Source organism: Halichoerus grypus, chromosome 11 (assembly GCF_964656455.1).
Source record: "Halichoerus grypus chromosome 11, mHalGry1.hap1.1, whole genome shotgun sequence".
Lineage (NCBI taxonomy): Eukaryota > Metazoa > Chordata > Mammalia > Carnivora > Phocidae > Halichoerus > Halichoerus grypus.
In genome coordinates, this window is record NC_135722.1 from 69,041,088 (window position 1) to 69,054,077 (window position 12,990).

The 12,990-nt window shown below is 39.8% G+C and overlaps 1 protein-coding gene across 1 annotated transcript in view; it reads right to left on the bottom strand.

Moving 5' to 3' along the window:
• The window catches only part of CTSC (cathepsin C), a 40,621-nt gene that overhangs the window by 14,870 nt on the left and 12,761 nt on the right, over positions 1-12,990 (bottom strand). Inside the window, exons 3-4 of the mRNA XM_036081915.2 lie at positions 6,694-6,860; positions 2,005-2,154 (exon numbers count right to left, since the gene is read on the bottom strand). Coding sequence (XP_035937808.1) covers positions 2,005-2,154; positions 6,694-6,860 — 317 coding nt within the window. The remainder of the gene's footprint in view (positions 1-2,004; positions 2,155-6,693; positions 6,861-12,990) is intronic.

Sequence of the window (12,990 nt, forward strand, 5' to 3'; positions counted from 1 at the left end):
GCCCTTCATAAAGCTAGCCCTTCCCTAAAACAAAAGTGGTTGGGTGGAGGGCGTCAAAGGTAAAAGCAGCATGGCCCATGATGCATTGCCAAGCAATCGTGTCTAAGGCTCAGATCTTTCAGGCGGGAGCTCCAGGACCAAATGTTGACACCTCTTCCTCTCACACTCCTTTGGATTTTCACTGAACAGTTCTTGACTTCCTGTCTCACACATGCACAGTATAACTCCGTCACTTTAGCAAACCTGAGAAGAGACACAACATGCTCCCTTTCCTAATTTCCATTAACCAGAGCATCCCATGGACTAGAAATTCCTTAGAATACACTTTGAGAAATACTGTATGAGATTCTTTTGAGAAAGGGGCAGAATAATGAGAGAATGCTATCAGTTGAGATAGGAAAATTCCCCATACAGCCTCGTAGTTGAAAAATGTCAGAACGTTAGGATTATTAGTCTGCAAATGTAAAAGTTAGAAATGTATTTTAGGGGGCGCCTGGGTGGCTCAGTCGTTAAGCGTCTGCCTTCGGCTCAGGTCATGGTCCCAGGGTCCTGGGATCGAGCCCCGCATCGGGCTCCCTGCTCGGCGGGAAGCCTGCTCCTCCCTCTCCCACTCCCCCTGCTTGTGTTCCCTCTCTCGCTGTGTCTCTCTCTGTCAAATAAATAAAATCTTTAAAAAAAAAAAAAAAGAAATGTATTTTAGTTAATTAATCAATTAGTGGCCTGTTCAAACAAAATCTGAACCAAAAACTCTATAGATATTAAGAAATAATCATTGTATTCTCTGAAAACTGGAACATGTTTCAATGTATTAAGAGGGAAAATAGGGCGCCTGGGTGGCTCAGATGGTTAAGCGTCTGCCTTCAGCTCAGGTCATGATCCCAGGGTCCTGGGATCGAGTCCCACATCAGGCTCCCTGCTCCTTGGGAGCCTGCTTCTCCCTCTGCCTCTCTCTCTCTCTCTCTCTCTCTGTCTCTCATGAATAAATAAATAAAATCTTTAACAAAAAAAAAAGAGGGAAAATAACCTGCCTAAGCACCTGATTGAGTCCCAGTGACTCCTTATTGGTTTCCAGTTCTCTGCCCTTTGGTTATACCAATTTCTCCCGAAACAGGACTATCCTTGGCCATTTAACCCATGTTAAGGGACCATATATTCTGATAGATCCAGCTATAGTTTGGAGGAAATTTTTAAAAATCTGCCAAATTCCTGACTATATAAATTCAAAGTATTTTTGACCCCATCTCCTAAAGTAAGAAGTATGCCATGGGGTATGTAAGCTAAAGATGGGAAGTGTCAATTCTGGCTGAGAGTAGTAGAGGTACATTGATATATAAGAAGCAATTTTTTTGCTGGACCTTATAACAGAGAGGGTTTTGAGATTTTTACAGGTGACAAATCTGACAGTTACTGTAGGCAATGTGAGGGATACTTGAAGCAAAGGGAGCGGCATGAATAGAGGTAACTTGAAAGCAAAGATTTCGGTAATTGTGTGTCATCGTGTTTGGAAACAAGTCATGGTACTAGTATAGGCATGCCAAATTTAGATGGCTTTGGTTACCAGGTTAAATGTATTCACAAGATAATAGGTCGTGGCACAGGCATAGCTGGATACAGGAAGATGAAACTAGCATTTTAGAGAATGGCTGAGAATGGGGGCTGGAAGGGAAAGAGACCCAAGAGACAGGACTAGAGAGACAGGATGTGGAAGGCTGATCCATAATGCAGCACAGAAATGACAAAACCCTACACTGGTGTATAGAAAATGGCCGGGGAATGATGGAAATGGCAGATGCTGTGAAAGCAAGACCCATAAACAGGACTCAGAGAGCACCAGAGATCTATGGAAGGGAGAGGGAGACAGTCGGAACAAAGATACCCTAAAAAGTTTAGGTTGCAATGACTAATAAAACGGTGGGCAAACCAGGGAGAGCAGGCTGGAAGGGAGGGTGGCATTCAACACAAACAGCTTTATTAGCGAAGTGATAAAGGGATATGCTTTATTACCTTGGGATTCTCCGGCCACCGCCTCTCCTCATCATGTCTCTCAGGGTGAGAGTCTCATATTCCGTGTATCTGGTTGCAGTCCAAGACTTCTGAATGGTATTGATTGCTTTCACAAACTCGTGGTTATATTTGTAGAGCTTATTAGAAGAGCTGCCAACAAAAATAAGGTAGCCTCAGTTACCCTCTTTATTAATGTAATTGAAGGTAATATATATTTTTTTTTTGGTAATGCAACTGAACCACTTTATTCAAATCTCCAAAATAATCTTTATTCTACACTTTTAGTATATCAGCGGGGGGGGGGGGGTCATATAATACTGAATTTCTATAACAGTCAATGGTATAGTCAAACATCACATGTTCGAAACACAAAATTTAGATAAACTGAAATGATCAGATAAAATAATCCAACTTCAGAAAACAAAAACCAAACTATTAAGGATCCCTGAAATTCTTAACCCTCATGAAACTTCACTGGACTCAAGTCATTTTGTAGTGAGGCATTCAGAGTATGCCCCCATTAACCCAGCTCAAGAATCCTTGGGAGCCATGAGCAACTGCATCAGACTCTCTAGCAATAAATGTAATCAATTTTTGATCTGAAAAATCCCCTTAATCTGGCTCTAAAGTTATCAGGCTTCTGAAATGCATCCTCCTCCTTGCTCCTCATATTTCAAACAAACTGTTGTTTATAGTAGTTTCTGTTGACATCTTTTGTTCAAACAAAAGTCAGTTTTTCTGGCACCAAAGCAAATTTGGGTTTGGTTCATACATGAAGAGACATCTTATGAGGAGGGTCCAAAAAGCATCCTTCACTGTTGCCTGAGGAGAGGCACACATATCCTAACAGCCTGGAATTGGAATGACTTCTATAAAAATAAAAATTCAAGTTAACTAAGATGTATGTATAAGGATGCTCAATGAAACACTTTTATAATAGTGATAAATTGTGAATAACCTAAATAAATGTTTTAAGATAAGGAACGATTAAAGAAATAATGGTACTTCATTTACTATCTAGTTTATTTAGTAAAAATGTACAGACCATCATTCAGTGTGTGACTATTAATTAAGGGAAACCTCACTAAAATGGAGTAGGGAGGTTGGCAGGGAAACTAGCTCTCATGCCCTACCACTCTTCATCAATTACAAATCCAACAGGAAGATAGGGACCCTGCATGTGGATACTTCTTTGCTATCCCAGTAAGAGGAACAGCCCAGCCAATGAGAGATAGTCACAACTTTCCCCTGGACAGAGTCCAGCCAATGAGAGATCGCCACAGCTCAGCCAATGAGAAGCCACTATACTTCCAACTCCCAGTTGGTTCCAACGGACTTTTTGTTTGTAAGAGCCTTCCCAACTCCCTCCTTTCCTCTATAAAAAGAGTCTGCTTCTCCTTTGTTCTGCAGCTTGGCCTACAGTTTTTGCCTTAGCTTGCTTGTTGCAGTTGCAGTTCCCTGCTATTCCCGAATAAAACCATATTTTGCTGGTAAAATAATTGGCAGTTTTATTTTTAATGTTAACAAGTGATATGGAAGAGTGTTCATACTACATTAAATAATAAGGCAGGATATCAAAGAAGTTTATGCCATTTGCAACGACGTGGATGGAATGGAGGGTATCATGCTGAGGGAAATAAGTCAATCAGAGAAAGACATGTATCATATGACCTCACTGATATGAGGAATTCTTAATCTCAGGAAACAAACTGAGGGTTGCTGGAGTGGGGGGTGGGAGGGATGGGGTGGCTGGGTGATAGACATTGCGGAGGGTATGTGCTATGGTGAGCGCTGTGAATTGTATAAGACTGTTGAATCACAGACCTGTACCTCTGAAACAAATAATACATTATATGTTAAAAAAAAAAGAAGAAGAAGATAGCAGGAGGGCAAGAATGAAGGGGGGGGAATCGGAGGGGGAGACGAACCATGAGAGACTATGGACTCTGAAAAACAAACTGAGGGTTCTAGAGGGGAGGGGGGTGGGAGGATGGGTTAGCCTGGTGATGGGTATTGAGGAGGGCACGTTCTGCATGGAGCACTGGGTGTTATGCACAAACAAGGAATCATGGAACACTACATCAAAAACTAATGATGTAATGTATGGGGATTAACCTAACATAATAAAAAAAAGGATATCAAGGAAGTTTAGATAGAATTAACCGTTTTGTGAAATTTATATTATAAATACTCTTTTTTTAAATGCCAAAAATGGTTATCTGAGTGACAATGCAGGATCACCACCTTTCCCCACCCTCTACGATTTCTACAATGCAACCTTTCTAACTTTGTAATAATAATAATAAAAGGAGAGGACGGCAGGAACTGTGTATCATGTACATATAACATGGCAAACATTACTACCATAGGATGCAAAAAAATGATCACATTGGACCTGGATTTATATCCTTGTTACTCAAATTTGGTTCTTGAGTCCAGTATTAGCAGCAGCACCTGAAAGCCCTCTAAGTACCCAATCCAAACCACCTAAGTCAGAATCTACATTTTTAACAAGATTCCCAGCTGAGTCACAGTAACATTAAAATTTGAGAAGGACTGGTTTCCCTGTTATCAAATGCTTGGGTACAGATACAAATAAATCCAACACAAAGAACATGTTTACAAAGCAAAAAGATTGGGGGAGTTGATTAGTCACACAATTCAAACATGTATCAAACCTATGTGCCAGGTGCTAGGAATTACAGAATACACCATATTATTTCTACTAGAGAAGATTCCGTCACTCAAGTGTGACTCATTATCCAAGACTTCCCAATTATGCAAAGCAAGATACACCTAATCTGAGTACATCTAGCCACACTGTGAACTTTTCTTTCTCTTTTTATTTAGATGTTCACTGAGGAAGTATTTTGATATAGTCAAAAAACCTGGGAGCACTGAAGATAATAAGAAAGATGTGCAACTATATTCAGAACGTTCATATGTTTTTATCAAAGTTCTTCCCTTCTTGTTGCAAAGTATGAAACCAGAGAAGTACCTTTACTAAAGAGATTTTAAAACTGCCTGTATCATATTTCTGACAACACTCATACAACAACAAAAACAAGTTACAGTTGTTTGTCTCTTTAGACAAGGGGGTAAATTTTTAAATTGTAAATGTATATTTTGAAGTATTTTCTACTGATGAGTCACTATTGATTTTGAATTATTCGAGCAATAGTAACTCAGCCCTACTTCCCTTATCGTTGACGTCTAGCAAATATCAGACACTGACATGTGCATTATAATAATGACAAGGTAGGTCTTAAACACTTATTTTCAGTGTTTAAGATCCAAGGAAATTAAAAATAACATACTTTACTATGGGATGACAGATCCTTAAGAGCTGAAAGGGACCTTGAAGGTAATTTAGTCCCCAATGTTCATTTTATAGGTGCAGTAACATAGGTTCTGAGCACTCCAGCTGATAGCTTCTTCATTAAATGAGGCAACGTTTGAAATAATCAAAAAGAACACATTAGTACATAGTACCTCCTAAATGGTAGGGTGAAAAGTGAACAGTGTAATAGGAAATGTATTGTTAAGGATCAAGCCAAGCAAAGCAATTTAAAAGGTAAATTCAAAATGGAGGGGATGTATTAGTTTAGATCTTGGTGAGTACCTTCCCAGACAAGCACCATTTGTCCTCTTTAAACTCTTGTCCCCAACCTCTCTACTACAGAATCATTCACTCCCAGCATGGCCTGGCTTAGGATGATTTATTCATGTGTCCTTTCAAGTGGATTTGACAAACTAAATGAAACAGGAAGAAGTTGCTACCATTAATATCCATTTATCTTTTCCTTCCAAGTGAATAAAATCTGAAATCTCTTGTTTGTGTGGTTCAGTTACTTAAACTGAACCTCACTTAACAAAAACATTAACTGCACGTTGTAAGCTGAATTGTGTCCTTCCAAAATTCACAGGTTTAAGTCCTAACCTCCAGTACCTCTGAAAGTGACTATATTCGGAGATGTGACCTTTAATAAGGAAATTATGGTAAAATGAGGTCATATGGGTGGTCCCAACCCTGATATGACTGGGTGTGCTTATGAGAAAAAGAGAGCAGGACACAGACAGAGGGAGGCCGTGTAAGGACACCAGGAGAAGGTGGCCATGTCAAGTCAGGGAGAGAGGCTTCCCAAAAAACCAAACCTGCTGACACTGATCTTGGACTTGTAGCCTTCAGAACTGTGAGAAAATACATTTCCGTTGCATAAGCCACGCAGTCTGGGCTCCTTATGGCAGCCCCAGCAAACTACTACACTCCATCAATACTAAAAATTTTTATTTCGGTTATTCACTGCCTTGTGTAAAATTGATTTCAGTTAGTATCACCTACCTTTGTTGCAACATAAACACTTGTATCTACAAGTGTTCTACAACATGTTATCACATGGCAATAATAAAATGATTTTTCTTTATTAGTCACTGCAATTCTATAGTCTCTCATATAAATTTCCTTTAAAGCCATCACTGGTCCATTACTTTCGGAGTGCTGTGAAAAAAATACTTTCTCCTCTCAGTTCCATTACTCAACACCAGTGAATTTTTATAGAATATGGCTTCTGTTTGTAAGTCAAATAAATTTTATATAATCAAAAGAAATTTTCCAAGAACTAATCTAGACACATACTGCTACATACTCTAAAACAAAACTAAATGTATCTCCCACTGGTGACGACTCACTTTTCCCGGAGCCTCTCAGAGTGTGCTGTGTTCACCTTCACTTTCTCAGGGATGGCTCCCATCTTGGTTCCAGTAAAACAAGCCCAGTTCCGGCCCAGCACGTCATGCACCCATCCGGGCAGGGTCTCGTTGCAGTAACTGGTTACTGTGTGACCCTCTTCTTTATACTGCAATCAAAACAGGGAAGGAAACGTCAAGTGAATTGATGTTCATTTCTCAGGTCCATTTCCCTGGCTCCCATTCACAGTCAAGATGCTCCTTTTTCATTTCATCTTGGGAACCAGCCTGCCAACCAAAATAAAAACTTCACCCTGAGAGGTTACATTCTGAGAATTTGCCTAGAAAAGGATGAGAAATAAACTTTTCTATGATTACCATCACTGAGTGCCAAACAAAATTTACTTAAGAAAACACTTCTGGGAATCAAAAGCAGGGAAAGAAACATTTTTAGAGCATCTGCCACATTCCAGGCATTTTACAAAAGTTCCCTCCTTCAATCCTCACAGGAAGCCTATGAGGAAGGAGGCTTCCATAACCCCATTTTACCAGCAAAGGAGTGGAGGCCCAGCTCAGAGAGGCTACAGAGCTCCTAAGGAAACAGAGCTGTGAAGTGGCAGAAACAAAATTCTGCTCGGGCTGTCAGACTATACTTTTCTACTCACAGAAGATGGACTCCGGCAAACTACAAAACAAAGAGTGAAACATTTCCATACAACAACAAAATCCTTTCTTCTGTCAACCTCACCATTGAGTAGGACATTCTGATTACGGGGGAGCTAAGAGGAACCTGATTATTAAATATGTTCTCCATTTAATTTCACGAATCTGGCCCTTTGTCTCATTGAAAGTTAATACTGAAAAACACCTACGAAGTGACAGACCTGGGATCTGAACTCATACTTAAGCTCCAGAGCTTACAAACACTCACATTATAACATCTCCTCATGGAGGAGGGACACATAATCCAGAATGAGAGCACAGAGTTTTGGGAGGAAGAAAAGAAAAAATCACACTAAATTTCAATGAGGAGGGACTTGGGCCAATTTCAGGCATTGACTTAATCTAACGGAACAAAAGCCCAAAGCAGTCTGACAACACATAAACAAACTGGCACGGTGGTCAGCTGTGTTGCATACTTTCCACAAGTACACAGTAGGTTATTTTCGGTTCATGGGCTATCGTTTGCAAACTCCTAATTAATATGACGGATAGTACTTTACCTGTGTGCAGGGGTTGCCAAGCTTATTTTTTAAAAGCCAGAAAATCAATATTTTAAGGCTTGCAAACTATAAGGCCTCTGTCAAAACCACTGAACTCTGCCACTGCCATATAAAAGATGTATACGGAATACAGACATGCATGAACTAGGCTGTGTACCAATAAAATTTTATTTACAAAAACAGGCCTGTGAAGGGTGCCTGGGTGGCTCAGTCAGTTAAGCGTCTGCCTTCAGCTCAGGTCATGATCTCAGGGTCCTGGGATAGAGTCCTGCATCGGGTTCCCTGCTCAGCGGGGAGTCTGCTTCTCCCTCTCTCCCTCTGCCTGTCTCCCCAGCTTGTGTTCTCTCTCTCTGAAATAAATAAAAATCTAAAAAACAAAACAAACAAAAATAGGCCTGTGGTTTGGAAACCCTGAGTTTAGAGGCATGTATAGGCTAAACTATACATCAAGTAAAATTACCTTATTGCATCTGACTCTCTCTGAATTTAAATCATCTATTTAGGAATGGAGTTAAACATGTCTGGCTTTACAATCCCAAAGAGCTGGATTTGAATCTTGGGCTTCACCATCCACTAAGCTCTCCAGCACAGGATAAGTTACTATGGACTACTCATAGATACTTACACTTTGCATCTGTATTTGTGGTTCATGATATTGTGAGACCTGTCTATCTACCTCTGGCTAAGAATATCTTCACTTGCATGAGTTCAGCTCACCACTCCTTCTGTCCCTGCCAAAGCCCCAACTCAGGATGAGGAACACTGAGTAGAGGCCTAGGATATGACTGAGCTGTGACATTAGAGGGTGTGTTGTATGAGAAGGTCACTAAAATTTATATTTATTATTCAAAACTACACTCAACTGCTATTTTTATAGATCAAAAACACAGTAATATGGGTAACCTCGTATGATGTAACCTAAACCCCTTAGCATTGTATTCCGTTTCTCACTGGCACAGGCTCTTGATCATGTTCCCTTCTCGGCTGTGAGCTGGTTAGACAGGCCAGGCGGGGCTAAGCCAAGGCTCCCTCACCCTTGAGGTTTTAGAAAGCAGTCTCACAAGACTTTGAAGAGTTCTTGAAATGTACCTCATAGAAACTGTCATATACACATAAATGAAAAAAAAATGCTAAATATAGGAAGACACTCCTCACAAGAGAACAGAAAAGCTAAAAACAAAACCAAGAACAAAAGTGCCCAAATGTTCATGTATAAAAATAATTTAGTAAATTAATAACTCAAATAGTATTATACAGCATTCTACATGATAAATAGGAATTCTGTAGGAGAGAGGTAAGTAAAGTAGGGCTAGAGAAGCCTGCATGCTTCTATGAATATAGTTTTACTGAGCACAATCAGGCCCCCTCGTGTCTGCGCGGTCTATGGCTGTTGTCACGCTACCACGGCAGGACTGCGCAGCTGCCTCAGAGGACACAGGCCCACAAAGCCTGGAACATTTACTATCTGGTCTTATAAGAAAAAGTGCATCAACCCCTCTATAGAACCATAAAAAAGCGAACCTACGTTAAGAAGAAAAAGAAATTACAAGACAGTGCTTAAGTTGAATACAAATACATAAAACTTTTCTGAAATATGGTTTTTAACTTTTTTTTTTTTTTTTTAAGATTTTATTTATTTGAGAGAGAGAATGAGATAGAGAGAGAGCATGAGAGGGGGGAGGGTCAGAGGGAGAAGCAGACTCCCCGCCGAGCAGGGAGCCTGATGCAGGACTCGATCCCGGGACTCCAGGATCATGACCTGAGCTGAAGGCAGTCGCTTAACCAACTGAGCCACCCAGGTGCCCCTGAAATATGGTTTTTAAAAAATGGAAACAAAAGGTGAAATGGGTCTCTGGGTGGAATTTTCTTGTTTATAAAATGAAGAGTGTTACATAAATTTTGTGAAATTAATCACTTTAAAAAAATACTTTTATTTCCTAAGAATGAGACTCACAGCCTACAAAGTCCTAGAAGAGGACACCCCTGAGGGATAGTCCAGGTGTTGTTAGAGGCTACTAAGGCTCATCTGTTTGGAATTAGGATTGCACTTTCTGGAAAAAAAAATTGTTATTTATACAACCTATTTTGTGTTTTGCTAAGTTCTTTCACTTATTTATCAAGTATTGATTGGTCACATTTTTCTCAGGCATCGTGCATGTGCTAGGCATGCCCACACATATGTACTGAGGTGGCCCCAGCCCAGACCTTAAGAGGCTCACAATTCGATGAAAGCAGCAGATGTAAATAATTCATTACGACATCATGTGGTTCAACAAGCTAACCGTGCTGGAGAAGCCTGGGAAACTTCCCCATCTAGGCAGAAATTTAGATCACAGATGAAATAACTTTCCCTACATACCAAAAGAGTTAGGGGCATTCAAGTCGGAAGAACTGGGCCCCATGTTTTTCATCAGTGTGGTTTTGTGCACCTGGTTGACACAACTGAGTCATAGTTACAAGCATTGCGTCTAACACCAAATGAACTTTCCCTGTGACAGGAAGGCTGACTTGTTATTTTGAAAGGGGGAAAAAATTCGCCAAAGCATGACTTGTTTCACTGCATTCTCTTACCAGATCTGTTTAAGGACTCGAGATTCCTCATTGACATACAGCACGACAGCACCTCCACATTTACCTGTCACTTCATGCTTTATAAATACTTCACAGGTCACTCATCAATCTTAGAGGCTCAAGGAAACAAAGAGATAATACAGTCTCAGGGGACAAAAAAAAAAAGAGCCCTAAAGAAGGTGGTCAAATGAGAATTTATAACCAAGGGCTCCTAGACCCAAGGGTTCTTCCCCATACTGCGTACCACTTCTTCATACCCTTTTTTCTTCTCACAAAGAGCTAGAGAAGTAAACATACTGGTCAATTGCCCAACACAGAAAGGAGATACCTAGACGCCATGCAGCAAAGGTTTAAATCCCAATTTGCAAAGGGTTTCTGTCTGTATCATTTGAGCCACAAAATGATTCCTTGGGATAACAGGCATTCCTCTTATGGAAAAAAAAAAAAAAAAGTGGCTTCGCAAAGTAAATGGAGAAGAGAGAATTCAAATATGGGCTCACAGGTGGTTGGATCATTGCTTCATCCATTGTTTCCTTCAAAAAAAAAAAAAGTTGCGAAGATTAACTGACTCCCATGAGTCAGGTCCAAATTGTTGTCCAAGCCCTTTAAGGGCCACCTACATTCTCTAGCAGCCCTCACAGGTAGCTGTCCCTCCCCACCGGTCAAGTATTTATGTTGCCTTGGCTTGTTAAGTCTTTTTACCATTTTTGATGGGAGGTGGGTAGAGGTCTAGGACATGTTTTTCAGGCTGGACTGCCTAGACTGTATCCAGCTCTGCCACTTACTGGCCGTGTGAGCCTAAGCAGGTTACTTATCCTTTCTGTGTCCTCATCCATAAAATCAGGATGATAAAAGATTCCACCTCATAGATTCTGTTTTATATATACTAACCCATTTAATTTTCACAGCAGCTTATGAGGTTGTTCTGTCCTCAAAAACAAACACTGTGAGAACAGGACTTTTTGTTTATTCAGGAACTAGGAAACTGGCATTAGGAAGCAATTAGTTATGGAATGAGTGAATAAATGAATGAAGAATAGAATAGAAAGAACAACAGATGCCAAGTCCCGTTTAGCAGTAACACAAGAAACTCAGAAAAGATATGAAGTTTGTAAGAGAAGTGTGGTGCTTCTAAGGTATTAGAGAGACCCTGAAATTACCTTATAAAAGGTAGGACAGAGTTGTTAATAACACTGTGCAGAACTCAGTAGAAAGGAGGGATTTACCACTCCAGAAGCCAAGTGCTCACGACCTTCCAACCTGAGAGGACCACACTCTGTGCTCTGTTATTTTCTTGACCGGAACGTTCTCATGGTATCTTTTTTTGCTGCTCTTATTAAATACTTCTTATGTGATTTCTGACATTATTACCAATCAAGAAGTTGAAGTTTTGGCCACACTATCCAGCTTGAAATGTAGCCAAAAAAATTTTTAAGAGTTTTATTTCATTTATGTAAACATCAGTGTCTGAATACAGTCTTGCACAGATGGTATAATTTAAGATTCATTTATGCCAATTTCAACAAATACATAATTTCATAAAATGTAAAGAAATTCCACATGCCAGCCCTTAGGGTTAGGAAACTACTAGTATTCCATAGCTATCCACTTGCTTCTTCAAAATTACTGCTGGATTGCCAAACGCTCTCAAACCCCTCCTTAAGTTCCCACTCATTTTATTTACATTTACCTAGTAATATTAACCATCTGAAAAAGAACAGACTGGGATATTTTAGAACTTAAGTTATTTACCCTGATTTTCTCCCAACTGCTTTTTGATACTGAGGGGTTTCAAATCAACTTGTTCCACTGTTTCCCTGATTAATAATACACTTGGCAAATATTTGAATACTTTATGTGATGCACTATGAGAAAAAAAGTTTAGTAAAAAGGACTTTGCCCTTTAAATCTTATTCTGTCACTTATAATTTATGTAAACTTGAGTAAGCCACGACTAAGAAGCCCCAGTTTCTTTACCTGATAATGGGAACGAAACCTACACTTCACTGGATTCCTATGAAGGATAAAGAGAACATTGAAGTGTGAAGAGTTTAAAACGTTACGAAACACTCCAAAAGCAACAATATAAATACTACTACCTGTTACCATGGGGGATACAAAGTTGTCTTAAGACTTTATCTTTGCCATGGAAGAACTTAAACACTAAGCCCAATGTGTCAACTGAATGGCTGATATAGGTCCTATCCTGTCAACCAGTGGCTTCCAAAATGAGACAAAAAGATGATCCACTGGAATATTGGGAAAAATAGAATTTTTATTTACATTTGTAATTATATAAATAAAACTGAAAACCCTCTTCCACTGTTATTTAATAACCAAAGCAGCACTGACACTGCCACTCAGTTTCAAGGTCCGATGTTCACCTGCCATGTAGCATGCTTACCAATGCGATGGTTAGGACACGGCATCTTCCCTAAACTGATTTATGTACTTACCTGCTTTAATTAAGCTAATTCTCACACTATGAACAAATGGCTTAAAATAC